The 19,964-nt window shown below is 34.4% G+C and overlaps 3 protein-coding genes across 10 annotated transcripts; 2 read left to right on the top strand and 1 right to left on the bottom strand.

Moving 5' to 3' along the window:
- Positions 1-377: 377 nt before the first annotated feature.
- Positions 378-10,434, top strand: LOC105455610 (tyrosine-protein phosphatase non-receptor type 4). 5 transcript variants are annotated; one of them, XM_011699057.1, is made up of 19 exons: positions 378-539; positions 661-1,168; positions 1,511-1,621; positions 2,951-3,162; positions 3,232-3,360; positions 3,510-3,558; positions 3,689-3,856; positions 3,956-4,076; positions 4,163-4,250; positions 4,331-4,483; positions 4,571-4,803; positions 4,883-5,050; positions 5,358-5,535; positions 5,624-5,791; positions 5,869-6,044; positions 6,132-6,331; positions 6,451-6,794; positions 6,935-7,219; positions 7,305-10,434. In XM_011699057.1, exons 3-19 carry the CDS (start codon positions 1,612-1,614, stop codon positions 7,386-7,388), a joined length of 2,766 nt encoding a protein of 921 aa, XP_011697359.1. In that variant the 5' UTR covers positions 378-539; positions 661-1,168; positions 1,511-1,611; the 3' UTR covers positions 7,389-10,434. The 5 variants fall into 5 exon arrangements, with proteins under 5 accessions (XP_011697359.1, XP_011697361.1, XP_011697358.1 ...); XM_011699059.1 differs by having other exon boundaries at positions 378-1,168; positions 5,382-5,535; XM_011699056.1 differs by having other exon boundaries at positions 378-1,168.
- Positions 10,435-10,805: 371 nt separating this feature from the next.
- On the bottom strand, positions 10,806-15,141 carry LOC105455609 (calpain-7-like). 2 transcript variants are annotated; one of them, XM_011699054.1, is made up of 13 exons: positions 15,042-15,141; positions 14,649-14,969; positions 14,409-14,572; positions 14,108-14,321; positions 13,603-13,925; positions 13,326-13,458; positions 12,681-12,871; positions 12,339-12,566; positions 11,925-12,169; positions 11,642-11,850; positions 11,364-11,572; positions 11,052-11,281; positions 10,806-10,978 (listed from the first exon to the last, which is right to left on the bottom strand). In XM_011699054.1, the coding sequence occupies exons 2-13, from the start codon at positions 14,839-14,841 to the stop codon at positions 10,837-10,839; spliced, it is 2,481 nt and encodes an 826-aa protein (XP_011697356.1). In that variant the 5' UTR covers positions 14,842-14,969; positions 15,042-15,141; the 3' UTR covers positions 10,806-10,836. The 2 variants fall into 2 exon arrangements, with proteins under 2 accessions (XP_011697356.1, XP_011697357.1); XM_011699055.1 differs by having other exon boundaries at positions 14,649-14,952; positions 15,042-15,130.
- An 84-nt stretch (positions 15,142-15,225) lies between these two features.
- LOC105455608 (zinc finger protein 493-like) lies at positions 15,226-19,561 on the top strand. Of its 3 annotated transcripts, none has more exons than XM_011699053.1 (4): positions 15,226-15,584; positions 15,889-16,196; positions 16,712-17,365; positions 17,579-19,561. In XM_011699053.1, exons 2-4 carry the CDS (start codon positions 15,942-15,944, stop codon positions 19,313-19,315), a joined length of 2,646 nt encoding a protein of 881 aa, XP_011697355.1. In that variant the 5' UTR covers positions 15,226-15,584; positions 15,889-15,941; the 3' UTR covers positions 19,316-19,561. The 3 variants fall into 3 exon arrangements, with proteins under 3 accessions (XP_011697355.1, XP_011697354.1, XP_011697353.1); XM_011699052.1 differs by having other exon boundaries at positions 15,227-15,524; XM_011699051.1 differs by having other exon boundaries at positions 15,227-15,669.
- The last annotated feature ends 403 nt before the right edge of the window (positions 19,562-19,964 follow it).

The following is a 19,964-nucleotide window of genomic DNA, read 5'->3' as shown; positions in this document are numbered from 1 at the left end:
CTCTTATGATAGAAATACGATTGGATAAGTTTCTTTAAAGGTCTATCTACAATGAGAGTAGTAAGTTGTAAGCCGCAAGAAATTGACTAATCATAGTCGATCATTCTTTTCATATTCGACTGTGATTGGTCAATTTTTTACGGATTGCGACATACTGCTCTCATTGTGGATGGACCTTTAGAATGATGAGCTTCTTACACCGGTTGCATTTCTCTCGTTATTTTATTGAATAATCTATCGTGACGTTCATGTTACGTTTATTGCGGATTTTCAATATCGACACTGTATATATCGAAATTATATCAGCCTGTAGGTATGCTGATCTACGCACACATATGTATACATATATCATATGTATACATATATAAGGAATACGCACACAACATACGTCATACGCACATCCTGTAACACCTGTACGTACGAACCGCGTTTTCTACCAGCCGTCAAATCATCTCTCGCATAATCGGGACGTTAGCAGCCGATTAGAGATTTAGAGTCCTCGTTTCACAACAAAACGCGCAAAAACACGGCTATCTCATGTGAGCTACTTAAGCTTTCATTTCATGCGCATACGTACGCATATGTATATAGCCGCGTATATATACGTATGTACGCTGCACCTGAATAGAATCTCGCATATATGCGCATATATTTTTGTAGAGCGCCCTGGCTCGCTCCTGAATCGCTCGGGGAACGCTTTTATCCCGCGATTGATCGAACGCCACGCGCTGCCCCGCGTCCGGAACTCCCGATCGCCGATCTCTCTCTCCCTCGCCGCCGCGCGGCCGTGTTTATTACCTTATACGTTGGTAAGAATGGGCGAGAAGCGGTGCCGTGGCGAAGTGGTGTGCGATTAGAAATTTGCCGTCGGCGGGGCGTCGTACGGCGCGCGTGAGGTGCGGATTTTCGCGCGAGGAAATGCGCGACGGCCGTTCGCCCGTTGCCGCACGACAAATGATATTACGCGTCCACGCGGAGTGGACCGCGCACGTTGGATCGGCACAATTATGAGAAGGGACCTGTGCTGCACGTCTCGCCCGAGAGTCCAATGCTGTTCTGAGGGGAGCGCGGCACCCGGGCTCGTATGTACGTTTGGGACAATTTCGAGAATCCTGCCTACAGGGTTTTGCGGCGATCGCGAGTAGAGCGTGTCGCGCGTATCATGAATGTGAGTATTTTATTATTAGTCGGGGTTAAGCCCCGCCGAATCTCGCAAATCGAATTACTCGCGGAGTAGCTATATAATCTCTCACTGATCGTACGTGTCTGGTGGAGGAATGATTTTGCATGCTCGACGGTGTAATTATGTAGCACTTCCTGTGGTATCTCATCATATTTATACATTGTCGTTCAAATAATCTTATGTATTTTTTTTTATTGTAATAATTACATGCAACACGTCCGTCAATGTATTGACGGGTTAGTCCTGGAAAGAAATTTTCCAGAACCCAATTATGCGGTTAGCTACACTGCAGTCCTACTCTCTCCTTTTTGTATAAACTATTTTCAGAATATTCCCGTTCTACATTATTCTGGCAATTTGATTATGTAACTCACGTTGGATTATTGACCTAAAACCTTGGTAAACTTGTTTTTAATGACATCACTGGAATGCAGGAATGTAATTATATATTTTTCTATTTATTTGTGGTTGGAAGTGTGCTAATTATCATAAAGTTATTTTTAACTTGCAAAAAAAAAAGAAGTGCATGTGTAGGCTACTTGAATATGTAGCTTGTGTTGAATTATTGACCCAAAATCTTGGTAAACTTGTTTTCATGATATTTTAATATTTCTTGAATGTAATTATACTTTCGTATCTATTTGTGTTTGTGGAGTGTATTTTTAGTGCTAATTAACATAAGGCTGTTTTTGCAAAAGAATCTTTTCCAGCTGTACTTTAGTAATATTTTTGACACACATAGTTTTAAATATTTAAAAATTAGCAGAAAGAAATGAATCGAGAAATGTGGGAAAAGTACAGCCGAAATATACAAACCTTTATAATATATTTACAGTATATATTTTAACAAAAACTTTGTATTTATTTATGTCAAAAAAATATATCTATTAATTTGAACGCAAGAAAGAGATTTGCCTTTAAAAATTTTTATTAATAATCAGAAACTTTATGGCTTTAATGAAATGATGATCTTTTAAGCCCATGGCACATAGAAAAATGTAAAGCAGTAAGCAAATCGGCCAATCACAGTAGAAAACGGAAAGTAATAATCTTACATTCTCTACTGTGATTAGCCAATTCACTTACTGCTTACGTCTTACTGCTTTACGTTTTTGTGTCATAGGCTTTATACTTGTATCACAAATCTATCACAAACATACATATATAATCACTATGTACTGTTTTATTTATTTCAATTTAATTATATACTTAATTTCTAATCCTTGATATAATTACATGTTTCTATTATTTTTGAGCATAATAATTTTCACATAATATTAATTTTTATCTTTGTAATAGAACTCTATTTATCTGGACTTATCGGGGGACAAGACAGTTTGGATAACAAAATGGCTTGGCTAATAGAGACTTGCTTAATAGCTATGATAAGAGGAGCTGTATTAGTTTCAATAATAGGAGATGACGAAAATGGAAGTCAAGCGTGTCGAGATCTTATTGTTATGTCCAAACAGTTCTGTTAATAGGAACTCTTTTGATTTCGTATATATTTGGAACTAATCTTAAACTTGTTTGTATAAATGGAGTGCGCATAAACAGAGTTCTGTTGTGTATATGTTTGTAAAACATATGTGGACAATCTATATTAATTTTATAAAAAGAAAATAATAAGATTCTTTACAAGTTGTATATGTATGGATCATATGGATTGAAGCACATTAAATAAAAATTGTTAATAAATTACTATACGTATACATTTTTCTCTAAAAGATTGATTAATATATGTAATCTGTTTAATTCTTGATGTAGGTAGTCAGCATAGCAGAGAGGTGGTGTCGAGAAGGTGGTTGACCCGCCTTCATATATTTGAGATGATTGAAAGTGTATCACGCAGAGCGTTGAGTGGCTCCAGTGGGAGCTACCACGTTCGTGGTGCTGAATTAGCGAGGAACCGCAGGCTAAAATCTTTATCAGCCACCGTTACTTTCCTAGATGATACACAGCATACATTTCAATTAGATGTAAGTCTATAACATCCTTCCACAGATCCAACAGTTGAATTCAAGTAAAAATAAATGTGTGTATTATAGAAACGAGCAAAAGGACAAGTTTTATTGGACTTGGTGTTTCAACATTTAGAACTTATTGAAAAGGATTACTTTGGTTTACAATATGCTGAAAATGGAGTTAGCACAACTAATCCTACGTCTGATATAATGGTAACATCATAAAAAGTTATCTAGAATTAATTCTTTACATATAAAATCTATTTTAAAAAATACTTGATATATATATATGAATTTTATTTATAAATAAATAATATAAACAAATATTTTAAAAAATTAATCTTTGATATAAATATTTCCAGAGATGGCTGGATCCCTCTAAACCTGTGAAAAAGCAGATAAGAAGTAAGGGTAAAGGTCCTATTTCTTTAACAAAATATCTGCATAATATATGAAAACTAAATATATTTTCTAGTCAGTCAATTAGTCTTTTCATACGTTACATGACTGCAAATATACAATAGATATTTGTTTGTTTCAGGCGGACATTTCTTTTTTAGAGTAAAATTTTATGTATCCGACCCTAGTAAACTACAAGAAGAATATACCAGATATCAATTTTATTTACAAATACGTAGAGATATTCTTCAAGGAAAACTTCAATTGCCACCCAGTACGGCTTGTTTAATTGCTAGTTATACGGTTCAGTGTAAGTATATTAAAAATAATAGAATAATTTTAGTCTTTTTAGAATACGAATCAATATAAAGCGAATTACATTGAATCTTTTTATTTCATGTATATATAGCGGAATTAGGAGATTATCATCCAGAGGAACATGGATCAGGCTATCTTTCACAATTACAATTGATACCTGGACAAACAGAAGAAATGGAAAAGAAGATATCAGAGTTACATAAACTGCACAAGTTTGTACATCTTTACATCTAATGTTTTGTTAATCTTGTAATTTGCTTTAATGTTATTAATGTACTTTTTTTTTCTTGATTTATAGGGGACAATTGCCAGCTGATGCAGAATTTAACTTCTTAGATCATGCAAAACGTTTAGATATGTATGGGGTGGAATTACATAAAGCAAGGGTACATAATATATGTTAAACAAAAACATATACTTTTTAAACATAAAATGAACGTGTATGCATAAAAACTTTGCTTTTCAGGATTCAACAAACAAAGAAATACAGTTGGGTGTTACATCAATTGGTCTGGTTGTATTTCAGAATGGCATAAAAATCAATGTATTTTCGTGGTCAAAAATAGTTAAGATCTCTTTTAAAAGAAAACAATTTTTTATACAGCTTCGACGAGAACAAGTGAGTTTCATTAATCATTAATATGTGCAACTTTGTCAGTTTTGCGATAAAACTAATAACTAATAATATAACTAATTTGTCTTGCAGTCTGAAAACTACGATACATTATTGGGTTTTAATATGCAAACCTATCGTAGTTCCAAAAATTTATGGAAAGCTTGTGTTGAACACCATACCTTCTTTAGACTTCACAGCCCGAAAATGCGACCAAAACGGTTCCCCCTTACTTTAAGTAGTAGATTCACATATTCAGGACGTACAGAATTTCAAACAGTTGAAGATGGGAAGCACAGAGCACGTGTGGAAAGGACATTTATACGGTAACTAACAATTTGCAATAATCGAATTATTAAATTTATATTTTGTAGGAATTTTTCTCATAAAATCTTTAACATTTAGGTCACCTAGCAAAAAAATTGCTCATACCATTGCATCGGCGCCTGTTACTGAAGACAAAGGAAAACTGATACCTCCTGGTAGACCTGCACGATCTTACGACAATAAGGTTCAGTCCCTCGGTGCTCGTGAACCTCGTCAAGCATGGGGTGAAGGAAATCCAAGTGATGAGTAAGTTACATATAATAATAATATTTATTTATACTATCTAAGAAAATTTCCTACTGTAAAACTATAATTTCTCCCCTCTTAATTGTACATAAATAATTAGACAGAAGGTTAAGTAAACGATTAATATTTTATTTACAAATTTTTTTCGATAGAAGAAACAATAATTGTTTTGAAACATTCAATATAATTTTTTACATTATAATTTGTAGAATTTGTAAAACAAGTTACGTTCACAGTAAAAAAAATAACATATAGTTAGCGTTTATTTTTATTTAGCATTTTTAGTTTTATTTATCTCCTCTTATAGTGAAGGTGGTTTTTTATCTTTGAGGGAAGAAATAACAGGAAGCTATACGCAAGGTGGAGCGTTTTCTCCAGCGTTAGGATCTCGAGTGTTCACTTATGCAGACGATGATACGACTGCTGAAAGAAACATTTACGATTTGCCAGACTACAGCGAACCTACTAGTTCACCAGCCCCACAAGTACGTATGTCTATCGAAAGTGCATATAATAATTAACAAGTGAAAAGTAAAGATATTCAGTAAATATATTTTTTTTTTACTATTTTAGATATTAGAAGATGGTTTAGTAACCATATCTCTCACACCAGATGAACAAGGTCGTTTTGGTTTTAATGTAAAAGGTGGATTAGATTTGGATATGCCAATCTTAGTGTCACGAGTAGCACCGAATACACCTGCCGATCGTTGTTATCCAAAATTGAATGAAGGAGATCAGGTACTTATTCATTTAAGACATGCGTTTATTTGTATCGGTATGTTATTTCTTTCTTACGTAAATTTCTTTTTATACAGGTTGTTTATATCAATGGAATCGATGTGAATGGTTTGTTGCATGAACGCGTAGTAAATTTAATACGGCAATCACGCGATCGCGGGTCTGGTGAGCTCACTTTAACAGTCAGACCCAATGCTCTGTATAATGCATTGGCTGGTACTGACGAGACGTCCGAAGAAGAACCGCCTTATAGGTATGTAACCCTGAGTTATGGATGTTTTTCTTTATAATTCTATATTGTAAATCTTACTATATCTAATTTATTATAATGAATTGTAAGGTATGTACCTGATGCGCCTCACGCAGCTATTGGATCTGACGCACTGGCTCAATCTATGTTACTGCTTGCGGACGGTCTAGCAAGCGGTGCTCTTATCGCACAGTATGAACAGTTATACAGAAAAAATCCGGAACTTACGTCACTTGAATCGAAAAAGCCAGAAAATCAATCAAAAAATCGCTATCGAGATATTTCACCATGTAAGTTCAAGATTTTTTTTATATTATATCTCCGTAACAAAAAGAATTATATTAATACATTATTGAAAAGTTCCGTCTGAGAGTAGTTATCAAAATAATTTGTGTATATATTTTTATAGATGACGTTACTCGAGTAATCTTGATGGGATCTGTAAATGGCGATTATATCAATGCCAATTATGTGAACATGGAAATACCAGGTTCAGGTATTATTAACAGGTATATCGCCACGCAGGGTCCCTTGTCTTCCACCGTTGCCGACTTTTGGCAGATGGTTTTAGAAGCGGGTAGTACGCTTGTTGTTATGCTGACAACCCTAGTTGAACGTGGTCGTGCGAAATGTCATCAATACTGGCCGGCATATAACGAGACTCTCACGTTACGAAATCTCACACTTACGTCGACTGCAGAAAATGTCGAGGATACATTTATTTTTAGAGAATTCATACTTCGCGATGTTAATGTGAGTAAAGCTTTGTACTATCACATTCCTTATTACACAGATATGAAATATGATGTTTAATAATATAATGATGTGTACGATTTTAACATGCTTTTTTCACGATGCTTTTGCGGGAATTTACATGTTTTTTATTTTTGCAGACTGGAGAGGAAAGAGATATAACACATATGCAGTATTGCAGCTGGCCTGATCACGGAGTGCCCAGTGATTGGCGACAATTTACTACGTTCACAGAACGCGTTAGAGCAGCTCGTACTGGAATAGTCGAACCTGCGGTTGTGCATTGCTCTGCTGGAATAGGCCGAACCGGTGTATTAGTTTTAATGGAAACTGCATTGTGTTTAATTGAAGCTAATCAACCAGTGTATCCATTAGATATTGTACGCTCTATGAGAGATCAGAGAGCAATGATGATACAGAATGCTGTAAGTTTTATTTATTATCACCAGGTTATGTCTATTTAGACGATATATATTATTCTTGTTTATTTGAATGTGATATTTTTTTCAGAGTCAATATAGATTTGTGTGTGAAGCAGTTCATAAAGCCTATAACGAAGGGATAGCCAAGCCACTTCCAGAGTTTAGTAGATGAAAATAAAAATTCAAGAGATGAGGCAGCATTTTGTAATTATACCATTTCTTCTCTCACATCTTGCATCAAGCATCATGCCATTAGAAAGTAGTTTTATACTTTGACAATAACATATAATATATATTTAATATAGCATATCCTAGTAAGAAAGAGCAGACTTTACTGCGTAAAATATATATCTCATTTACACAACTGACGTCCAGTTCTCATTCACTACTGTAAAATCTCTATTTCTTTTTATTATACACAGAAGATCTATTTAGTATTTTAGTGATTTATTTCATTTCTTTATGCAAAACATTCGTTTTGTACAAAATGTGATCATATTTTTTTTGTCGCGAGTATTAATGCTTTACAATAATTTAAAATATTTCTATGAGACACGTATTTAAAGAGCCTCAAAAGAGTAATACGTACTATGATATATTACTAAACTTGTAACATAAATAGATTTACTTTATATATATTATAACAAAACATTGTAAGATATAACGTATATTTACAAAAGTTTAATTGTAGATTAAATGAATCGTGATTAATTTAAAAATTAATATATATTTGCATATATCGCCTTATATATTGTCTTTTTTGGATATTGTATCTTGTAGAAATATTTTAAATTTAGCTTAAGTAAATTTTGATGTATTAAGTGAAAGTTACTATTAATTAACAGAAACTGCTTTATATACTGTCTAATGCAAATATCTGCACATATATTAACATTAACTTACTTAGATGATTTAAAATTAATTTCTTAATTTGCGAAAATTTGCCACACGCATTATGATTTAGTGAAAACTTTTTAATTTTCATTATTAGATATAATGAAAAAAATCATGAGATCAACAAAAGGAAAAATAATATTAATGCATAAATTAATATATTTACAAATTTGAAGTACAATTATGAAAATAATGGATAGAAAGTTTAGATACCATGACATAAATAAAAGGAGTATTGCACGCGATTTAACAAGATATACACAAATTAAGAAATTTAATATACTAGTTATTTAATTATCGCGTCAACTGTGAATGGATTTGAAGGAATTTGGAAGTAATTTCTCTGCAACACAAAAGTTCTGAATACGTAACTATAAAGCTATCAAAAATGAAAAAATGTAATAATAACTGCATCAAATTTACACTCTACATCGATCGACTGCAAATTCATCAAAAAAACTGTCATTAACAATTGACGCGATTTTACGATTTTGTAATTGCGAAACTTTGTCCATCCTACATAAAGAAATAATCATACAGAAACTATTTAAAGGCACAGGGCGAAGTACAATCTTCAATATTGGCAGCTTGCAGGAAACTATAGCTTGTACACATGAAGAATATGGTTGTATTCGAAATGAATCAAAAAATCATGTGAAAGCGTGAAAGTTATTTCAGCTTGTTTTTTATTATATGATATTAAGCAGTCAAGACAATTTAAAAAGTGTCACTTTTAACTAAGAACGTTTTGCATTCTTTGAAAAAAATGCAATTGATCAAAATATACGTGTAACTGGTTTTTCTAGATAGGTACTATTAAAATTACAGAATTATAATTCTCTTATCATTAAATGTTTATTATAAATGTGAGGCACTGTATTGTCTAATAGATAGATATTTACGCGATTTCACATATTATTTATTTTTCACACAGTGAATCAGATAGATACATTAACATACATATCCCTCGTTACATGAAGCTTTCAATTTTCTAGTTTAATTTCACGAATCTCACGAGTTCTTTTCATTATATATTTACTGGACTTCTTAATATAATACCTCATCGTATGTATTAACACCAGCATTTTATAATCTATTTTTGTATTAATACAAACTGGTACTACAATAAATATTATTAGAACAATGGTCTATAATCTTTCATGTGTGGTCAAAAGAATAGAAGTTTTGTCTGTCTTTAAATTACAGTAATTTTTCCTTTCTGATTAATTCACTCTTTCTTTCTCTTCAGCAAAACTGTCTACCTACTAAGATTGACTTGTATTCTTTTTACAGTGCATGAAAGAACGGAAAAATGAAACGATGTCTATCTTTATGTCAATATGCAGTCGATATACAGTAAATATAATTTGACAAATCAAAAAATTGTGAATTATTTTAATATATGGGAAAAAAATTAAGGAACGCCACTAATATATATTATAAAATATGTACATATTAGAAAACAAAATTGTGTGTATATTTGTGTGTGGATTACCTTTCAATGTTTGTTTTATGGTTCGTCCTGCAATATTTTCACGATCTGTATTTTATTATATATTGTGTACAAAAATCAACATTTTGTGTACAATTTGTATATGTTTGAATTCAACATACACACACATGAACAATACAAACCGATTAGATTGTCAATATATTAAAATAAAAAAAACTGATGCCATAAAAAAGTGCAAAGTGTGCATATGTGGAGAAAGAATTTTCAATACATACAGCAAAGAAAATAAAAATAATTATGTGTAATGAATTTATTATCTACAAATGGACATCAAGAGTTATGCGTTACAAATTCACTTATTATTTAACTTCAAATAATTATACAATTGCTGTGTAAATACTATACACAATTCTCTACTCAAATATTTTTTGTCTATGCAAATGAAAATATTTTTAATTAAATATATGTTATTACGTCAATGTCTTTACACTTTGCAATATACATATATTACATTAAAATATTTTTCCAAAATTTATTCGATGTATTGTGCATGTCGATTATATATAGAAATAAGTAATAAAAATACTTCAATTTATTTTAGATACATTTACATACCATAATCAGTCAAAATTTTAGACTGTAGTGCCTTGTACATATTCTCCCCATAAACGCAGTCATGTTAAATACGAACTAAATAATATTTGATGATTATGTGTTGCTTGTGTTGTAAAATGTTACTTTCAAATATTAATTAACATATAAACAACCATAAGTATAAGTCCCACAAATCTTGATGGTAATAAAATTTATAGATGTCTAGTCTCGTTCCTATATACTTTTGGAATATAAAATAAAACTATTATGAAACAGTTCTCTGTACATAAATTATTCTTTCCCGAATTCATTTTTATAATTGTGAATTATAAATAATCAACATATTTTTCAATTGCAGATATATTTTTTATAGAAACAATTATGTACACATTAGTATTACATATATAACGTTGTATTTCACGGATTAACAAATTAAGAAAAATTATTTTGTAGTGTAAAATCCAAATAGATTTTAGGAAAAAATTTTAATTAAACAATAGTTATGACAAAAATAACAATAAAACTGTTATTAAATATAAATTACGGATAAAGTTGATTTGAAAAAAGTTCCAAGCGAAATAAAAGCCGATAAACCGACGTATGCGCATATATACAATTTACTATACAAGCAGCTTAAAATATCTACAGTTACAATTCAACAATTTGTATATTTAGTTTGTTAAAGAAGTTGCAGTTGCAAATTACAAGAAGATTTACAAATTAAAAAGAATGGCCCCTCTTGACCGGGTACATATGTGGAAGGAATAATATGGTATGTTCCTGCGGGTACATCTTCCAATTCCAGATATACAAATCCAGATCTGTAAATAAAGATAAATGTAAAATGAAGATAATATCATTTATGGATAAAACAATCCAGATAAAGTACAGTACCTAAATGGTCCGGAACTTTTTGTTTTAAAAGCAGTTACTGCATTTGCATCATTTAGTACAACGGTGTTAATGTCGAAGCCAATTTGATACTGTTTGGGTCCTTTCAAAATAATTAATAAATAATTATTGTTGTTAGCGCTCTCGATCACTATTTGATATCGTGGATTATTCACATAAGTGGGATGATTGCCACATCCTCCTGCTGTAATGTTCTTCCATTGACCTGTGACCTATAAAGTTATCATGTTAATATATAATCTAAACAATTTAAAAAATGATCTAAAAAGAATAGAGAAATATTTGCATATATACCTCTTTTTCGTATTTATAAAATTGAGGTATTTTTCGCAATATGAATGGACATGTTGCGTATGCACGGAGTGTATAATAGATAGTATTTGTTTTCTCATACTGAGATATGACTAAAGTATATTTTGTATCACTTTCATCTCCGAGTTTGATTTTACACAAATAATGCGGGCTATTTATTCTCACGCCATCGATGTACGGGGGTGGATCATCTAAATAGTTTTTACATTTATTATAGCTGAAGACAAAATTAAATTTAAAAAAATTTATTACACACTTACGTGGATAATATACTCTCTTTCCATCGTTACGATAAATTAAAACTGTAATATATTCTTGATTTTGTCGAAAATCTGCTATGTCTGTGATGTGCCTCGTAAGAAGTATCCAGATAGCACCAGACCCTTTACTCTGGACTTCCAACGAGAATTGTGGATTGTCACCAATATTGTACGCATCTTTCACAGGTCCAATACCAGCTTTCCACATTCTTTAATAAAATTGAGTTACTTTAAAAGAAAAAACAATCACATAATATAGATGTAATACAGAAGAGTTACGTACTGATGTATGCAGTAAGTATAATTAAATAATCCTGGATTCCAGTTTAAATAAAATACATCAAAGAACCGACATATACTATCATAATCAATCCAAAAAACACCGTTATCGAATCCCGAAGCTGATTCGGGATCATAATTCAATGTTTCCTTCAAATCCTGAGTCCAATGTTTTACGTCAAGCTCAGAATAATTGCCTCTCCATCGCAGGTGAGACCATGGATTTTTCAATTGTAATAATCTTTCGCCCTACATGTGCATCGATGCAATTTAAATTAAATTCATATTCTCTCTAATAAATAAAAAAATGTAAATAATGTGTAAATAATTTATATGTAAAAAATCTTATAGCTGTTAAAATGTTATTAAAATACATTTAAAACAGATATTAAATGAACAATCCTTTTGCTTCACTTACGTTAACCTTTCTCACATCGAGAACAGCGTACGCGTGACTTGGTACAAGGCCAGTACGATCCGCGTCCAAATCCGATAATTCCCCTGTGGCTACGGTGACTAGCACGTCTCCCTTATGAAGTCGTAATAGTAATACATCGAATAAATTATCCTTGTTAAAATCTGGTTCGTTTGGTCTTATCGCCCATCTCTCAGGTATCCAACCAGTTAAGGCGTGTAAATCTATATTCTATAAAGATAAATAAGATGTGATATATTAAAAAAAAAAAAAAAATAGAAAAGATTGATGAGATAAATTAGAGAACAAGTAGTAATTTAATGTTGCAAGGATATACAAACTTACACTATTTGATCCAGGAAAATCGTAACCACCCATCACTTTCATATAAGCCTTCTCGAGTAAAGAAATCCATAGCTCGCCACGATTGCTAGAGTAGGAACAGAGTAATTGGTTGTATCGGCTTACAGGCAGAAGGTCATCTATTATTACTTTACGTGGAATGCCATTGATGTGTAGTTTCACCATGTATTTTCCTAATATTATATGTTCATCATTTCTAATATATAATAAATATTAAACGCATGTTTTATGCAAAATGAAGTTTATGTGAAGAATGATTGTGCTTTGTACTTAAATGTATCTTTCAATAGCATAATTCTTATTTATAGATATAGCCATCAAGTGAATGTTTAAAGTTGTGTCCATGTAAAAAGCCAACCATGAACAAAAATATAAATAATAAATCAAATAAAATGTTCGTAAAATGTACTTCTTCCTTATAAACATTCTCAGGCTCGATTGTACCAACGTTATTTTGACTTCAAGCGACGCTTAAAACTCTCTCTTAAGGTTTTACAGAAAGACAGAGTTTTAAGTTTCGCTTAAAGTCGAAATAACGTTGGTACAATCGGGCCTTAGTGTATTATACTGAATATAATATAATTAATAATACTTATGTAAAATAAGTCAATTAAAATAAATGGTTACCAAATGGATTATATATGGGTTCCTTGTGTTTATTTTTGGGATAAATAATGGATGTTATGAGCCTTCGTCCAAATCTTTTCTCATATTGAGCACTCACAGCCAGGGAAGCAACAAATGAACAATCAGAAACTACCTAAAACATAAAACACCAACTAGATATTCCATCAAGTGTACTACAGTTTCGTTATTAGTTGTCCTATTTTTAAATATGACAAATTAAGAATTTAAGAGAATATATACGTTTTTAATATTAATTATATTAATATATACTACTAACAGTTTGTTTTATGCTGTAGTAATCGACATGATGGCCAATAACCATCTTAGGATCAGAATACAATTCTTCTGGCCGACGCCAGCCAGCGAAATCAGGCTTTTGCTTTGGTGCTAGCTCTAATAATCCATCTTTATCAGTAAACGGAAAGGCATACTGGAATTTTTCAGCAAGATCGATACGCATAAATGGTACAAATTCGTTGTCATTTATATGAGAGCCATAGAGCAGCACTCTCTTTTCTTCTTCAGTGTAATTGGAGCTGCCACCAGTTACTTTGAGATGTCCACTGCTTCCCCGATGAAGTGAGGATCTGATATCTCTTGCTGAAATTTATTCAAGTAATTATTTGAATATATTATAGAACTATATTATAGAAATATATTATAGAACTTTCGCCTATATTAAATTTATATCAGGAGACACAATAGTGGCTTGGTGTCAAGTATTTAAACTATAAATATAAATAAAATATAAATGAAATATGTATGTCTATAATATTTACTACCTGGAGCGGTTGACGCTGCATTTACTGGCTGTTCGGATTGTATTGGCTGTTCAGTATCTGGGAAACTGCTTTCTGGTACAGATGGTAGTTTAGCAAGACTCTGCATTACACCATTATCCTCAGTACTTTTGATTCCCTTCAAAGACTCCGCCCGTTCGACGGCAACCCTGACAAGATTTGTTATCTTTGCTTTTACTTCTGCGTCAGCAGGTTTCTGTACAATACAAAGATTGAATTAAAACATCAAATACAGGTGTGTAATAATACATAGAAGTAGGATATATATCGAATTGTTACTTACCGCACTAAGGCCAAGTTCAGCAGCATCAGTATACAACTTTACAGCAATGTCCTTCAAACCCGCCTCATCCGCGTCTAACGCTTGATTCATGAGAAATTTACATCTCTGTAGCTCGGATTGGTGCAAAGGTTCTGACTTGTGACTATTTTGTTCCTCCTCGCGAACTGAAAAGGAAATGAAATTTTTCTGGTAAAATCATTCGCAATGTTTACGAAGAAAAACCTGCAGATGCACACTTACTAAGACGTTGTATCGATGAAATTCTCTCACGATACTCCGCAAGCTTATCTTCGTACATGCCATCTGATTGCAAACTGGCAAGAAGTTTAACGGCGATGTCATAATAATACAGGGCTTGCTCGTGTCGACCGTCACTATCAAATTGCACTGCTCTACGAGCAGCGAGTCGCGCGTCGTCTAAGGTCTGCGTCATTTTTTTAAGGAACAAAAAGAGATAACCCAGAATCCAGATTCATTCGACGTGTAAATTGTCGTGCTACACGTCAAAGATTCCGCCCAACTTAAATCTTCTCTTTAATTTTTCCTACTGCGAATTTCCGTCTACATTAGAAACAAAATACGGTTTTACTTAAAATTCACTCGTGAAGAGAATTGTAAGAATAAAATACGAACGGCAAGGGCACGACGAGTTGATGGCAAGATAAGATTGTATATGTTTATTATGTTACAAGTGCCTGCAAGTGCTTTAACCACAATACTGTGGCTTTAACACAATCATATGAATCACATCGTCGTGTGCATTCGGAGCATGCGCGTATTTCAATTCTCAATCTCAATAAATATCCCTGTCTGTATACATATATACATAGCGTGAATAAATTTTTTTTGTGCTTTGCTGATTTCTGATTTAAAAATGTGATTTTTTTAATCTTTTTGTCGAATTCATGAATCTAAGCGGTTTTCCAACTCTCGCGCGAGGGACCGTCATGAAAATTTGCCTTGACATCGACAATAAATTTCCACTCACAGTCAAGTGTGCGCCAGGAAACGCTAAGAAGTTGACGTATCAGTTACGGACGGAATTGGACTTGCCGTGATTTATTTATCGAAGCAAAGCGAGAAAATGCGCGAGAGGATGACGGACGATCTAATATGGTACACAGAACCTAATTGAGTAACTCTTTAGACGAAGGCGGCAACTGGGAATTGATGCAGGTCGAATTTGTATGACGTTATAGGTTAATTATTCGATCGAGAAATGATTGTTTGTCCCATTACGCCGGCTTTTGATTTTTGACAGGCAAGAATATATACAGATGATATGCAAAAAGAGCGGCAATTTTTTAATTACTTCTTATAAGTCGTAATAAAGATAACCATTCTCAAGCAAATTAATACTGATTTTATCAGTGTTTATTCATTTTTTTTGTAGAAAATTTTAATGTAAACACTAGTTTTTTAATGATAAAACTTATTTGTTTGATAGTAGTATTAATAAAATTGTGTTGATTAATTATAGAAAATGGTAGGAAGAACGGCGTGAGCAGAGGAACACAGTGTTAGGCACGACACATGACGAAAGTAATAATGAATAAAGAAATGCCGTTAAGTGTGGAGTGGACACCAAATGCATACATGAACAATTCTTTGGATCACTTGTTGCCGGGGGATAGAAATCAGGATTTCTTAATAATAAAGCAGGAAGCAGAGTTCTTTCAGAGCACTCTGAATTCGCAGTCCGTGCAAAACAAAGTTGTACAAGTTTTGTCCAAAGAGAGGGACAAGGAAATCAAGCAACAAAATAGTTATTCAGATGCAGTGGCAACAGTAAGTTTCTTTTACTCTATCCAGCAAATAAATTATAGAAATACTGTAATAGCATTGGGATTACATGTTTAATTTAAGAAATAGATATTGTTATCTTGGTGACAAGTTTTTTTTTAGATTTTATATAATTTTTTACAATTTTTTTTTTATAAACTTCAGAATATTTTAAAAATTGTGTATAATTTTGTAACTTTATAGAAAATTTCTTAGATTTTTTATATGAATTAGACTTCTTAAAAGTGCTGAAAAAAACTATAGCTTCTTTAAAATTTTTTATACATGCTTCATATCAATTCTAAAATACTGCAAGATTTCTTACTCTATAATTTCTAAAGAATTTCTTTGCAAGATCTGAGAAAGTATTTAGGACGTTTTGTTAAAAATCTTTATAAAAAATATAACAAGTTCTTAAAAATATAAGATATAAGAATTTTTTATCAGGCTATCTTATTGTATAATTTTTGATATATTTATATGTACTAGTCTAATTAAGACTATTCTACATTTGTCTCCAGCCCTGTCAAACGGACTCTTTAAATCAGCTGCCCAAAAGATTGACCGACAGTTCAGAGAGATTATATAGTAGAGGTCGCATTGACGTAATAGAGATGACGGTAGACTCAACGTTGAACTATAAATATTTTTTCGTTTACGAAGATCAGCTTTCCGAGTTTGTCGTGCTGAAGGCCCTCCGTAGCGATACGGCCAAAGAGGTCGCGGCGAATCTGTTAGATGTATTGGGGATCATAGGGGCACCGCGAGTGCTACAGAGCGGCAATGGACGTAAGTTTGCTGAACAAGTTGTACACGAGCTACGCTCGCTGTGGAATGATTTGTTCATACTGCACGGGGACGCGTCTAAGTGTGAAGTTAGCTACAGGGATTTTAAGAGCTCGCTCGAATCCTGGCTGAGAAAAAATCCAACTAGGACCTGGTGCGAGGGGCTGAACTCCGTGCAGATCGTTCACAACACGACGTACCGCTGTCAGAACGGCAGAGTTCCATATGACATACTGTTCAGGCAAAATGCACGCGAGAGTTTTCGAGGTGTAGAAAAAGATGTGGAAAGTCTGAGGACGGAGGAAGAATGGATCAAATATTTGTCGAATAAGAGGAACGGAGATGTGGCTGCGACGACGGAAGACGCGCAGAGTACATCAATTATCAATGTAATAATGCAGTATAATGTACTATGTTGTGTCTTGATATTGAGTTGAACGGAAAGCTCGTTCCGTTTTTTTTTTAACTTATACTAATGTCATCTTTTAGCAAAAAACGAAACTTTCGAAACGGAACGAACTTTCTGTTCCCAATCCAATATTATATAAATGTAATATTATATAAACATAATAATTGAAATTATTTTATTTTCAATGTTTCAGCAATGCGAAGAAAACAAAAACGCACTTTCGAAAGCCGACGATGTAAATATCTTTAGTTATGTCAATGTGAAAAATGAATGTCTGACGAGTAATGCTGCGTGCACGCTGGATTCAACGTCTACAGATGAGACAGACGTGAAGAATGAATCGAAGATCAACGAAGATACTCAATCCCTCAAATGCAAGTACTGTCAAAAACAGTACATGAAAATAGGGCATTTGAAGAACCACATGAGGACTCACAAAGCGAAGGAGGTTCTCCATTGTAAGCTGTGCAATAAAACATTTAGCGTTCCGAGATTGTATGCGAAGCATATGAAGCAGTCGCACGGACAGGATAAATTAGCCGATAAGAAAAGAGAGGTACCAGTCAGAAAAACGAGAAACAATGCCAATGCATTTACAGCTACGTCTAATAAGGAAAAATCTGTGATTCAAACAGCACGTGGGACGTCCAAGCTCGAGGCTTCGAACGAAGACTGCGATTCGCTGGACACGAGAGAGTCTCCCGGCAAGGCCGGTAAGAGCCCTAATCAAAGCGGGAGACGGAAGCCGCCCGCGGAGAGTCGCGTGTCGAAGGTGCAATCTTTAAAGTGTACGTATTGCAAGCAAAAATTCAGCTTCCCGAGCGTGCTGGAGAGGCACATGCGATCGCACACGAACGAACGGCCGTACGTGTGCGAGGTGTGCAACAAGAGCTTCAAGCAGCTAGGTCATCTCAGTCAGCACTCGCTGACCCATCACGACTATCGGTCCTTCCAGTGCACGGTATGCGGCGTGAAGTTCGACTCGCTGGATCTGCTGAAGCAACACGCGCACTCGCACAAAGGTGACACGACAACGGCGGCGGCGGCGGCGGCGTCCAAGATACGCGACGTTTATCGTCTGTTCGAGTGCGACAGCTGCAAGAAGGTGTTCACGACCAAGAGCGTGCTGGAGCGGCACATATTCACGCACACGCAGGAGCGTCAGTACGACTGTAAGGTGTGCGGCAAGCGGTTCAAGCAAGCGGGCCACGTCAAGTCGCACATGCTGGTGCACACGGGCGAGCGGCGCTTCCAGTGCACCGTGTGCTCGAAACGCTTCAGCCTGTCGAACTCGCTGAAGAAGCACATGTACGTGCACAACGGCGAGAAGCCGTACCAGTGCGACGTGTGCGGCGCGCGCTTCCTCGAGAAGCGCAATCTCAACGGCCACCTGCTGACGCACACCAACGAGCGTCCGTACTGCTGCAAGATCTGCGGCAAGCGGTACACCCTGGCGGACACGCTGCGCCGTCACGTCAGCGCCGCGCACGAGGACGGCCGCACGTATCAGTGCGAGATCTGCGCCAAGATGTTCAAGCAACTGGCGCATCTGTCGGTGCACAAGAAGGTGCACAACGATGAGCGGCCGTTCCAGTGTCACCTCTGCGAGAAGAACTTCAAGCACAAGAACGTGCTCAAGTCACACCTGGCGATCCACGCGAACGTACGGCCGTTCGAGTGCGACGTGTGCAAGGCGACGTTCGTGAGGAAGACGAATCTGCAGACGCACATCTCGTCCGCGCACATGAACGAGCGCCCGTACACCTGCACCATCTGCGGCAAGCGCTTCAAGCAGATCAGCCATCTCAACGGCCACGTGGTCGTGCACAGCAATCTGATGCCGTACAAGTGCGACTACTGCGACCGCCGGTGCAATCGACTCGACAACCTGAAGAAGCATATGCGCCTCCATACGAAGAACAAGGAATAAAAGAGATGTGACTCTTGACGAATTAATACCTTGTTCGAGACACCCGAACGGAGGTACTAGGGCTAATAAGAGAATGATTAACTGTAGTAATCGGCACGAATGAGATATCCCAGTAAATGGAAATGGATTAAAATAGATTGAAAACAATTCATTTCAACGTTCGCGAATGCGTTTCCGAAAATCTCAGATCTATTTCAATGCCCAATACTTTTATATTTATTTATAGGAATTGCATGAAGCACATTTCAATTCAAAAAGAAGTTTAGTTTTAAAAAGTAAATCGTGAATACTGGTTAATTGAAAATTCTAGATAAGAAATGTAGTTTTTTCACTCTAATTAAATTTAAAAAATATATAGTTTTCCGTGAAGATGAACCATGAACGTTATTCAATTCAAAATTGTGACTAGGAAATGCATTGTTTCAATCCATCTAAATCCAAAAAATATATTATAAATAAAAAATATATTAATATATTTTTTGGATTTAGATGGATTGAAACAATGCATTTCCTAGTCACAATTTTGAATTGAATAACGTTCATCTTCGCGAAAAACTATATATTTTTTAAATTTAATTAGATTGAAAAAACTACATTCCTTATCTAGAATTTTCAATTAATATATATATTAAATTATATATATATATAT

Source organism: Wasmannia auropunctata, unplaced genomic scaffold (genome assembly GCF_000956235.1).
Source record: "Wasmannia auropunctata unplaced genomic scaffold, wasmannia.A_1.0 LD335888.1, whole genome shotgun sequence".
NCBI classification, from domain to species: domain Eukaryota; kingdom Metazoa; phylum Arthropoda; class Insecta; order Hymenoptera; family Formicidae; genus Wasmannia; species Wasmannia auropunctata.
The sequence above is the reverse complement of the archived record's forward strand: the minus strand, read 5'-3'. Positions and strand labels throughout refer to the sequence as shown.

Bases quoted from the DNA above. Each gene is read 5' to 3' on its own strand.
- LOC105455610 (XM_011699057.1), top strand. The intron at 3,559-3,688 runs GTAAAGGTCCTA...TGTTTGTTTCAG, and splicing joins AAAGCAGATAAGAAGTAAGG to GCGGACATTTCTTTTTTAGA. The intron at 6,332-6,450 runs GTAAGTTCAAGA...ATATTTTTATAG, and splicing joins CTATCGAGATATTTCACCAT to ATGACGTTACTCGAGTAATC.
- LOC105455609 (XM_011699054.1), bottom strand. From the start codon at position 14,841: ATGACGCAGACCTTAGACGACGCGCGACTCGCTGCTCGTAGAGCAGTG. The intron at 14,573-14,648 runs GTAAGTGTGCAT...TTTCCTTTTCAG, and splicing joins TTCATCGATACAACGTCTTA to TTCGCGAGGAGGAACAAAAT. The intron at 10,979-11,051 runs GTACTGTACTTT...CTTTATTTACAG, and splicing joins AAAAGTTCCGGACCATTTAG to ATCTGGATTTGTATATCTGG.
- LOC105455608 (XM_011699053.1), top strand. From the start codon at position 15,942: ATGACGAAAGTAATAATGAATAAAGAAATGCCGTTAAGTGTGGAGTGG. The intron at 16,197-16,711 runs GTAAGTTTCTTT...ATTTGTCTCCAG, and splicing joins ATTCAGATGCAGTGGCAACA to CCCTGTCAAACGGACTCTTT. The intron at 17,366-17,578 runs GTAATAATGCAG...TCAATGTTTCAG, and splicing joins AGAGTACATCAATTATCAAT to CAATGCGAAGAAAACAAAAA.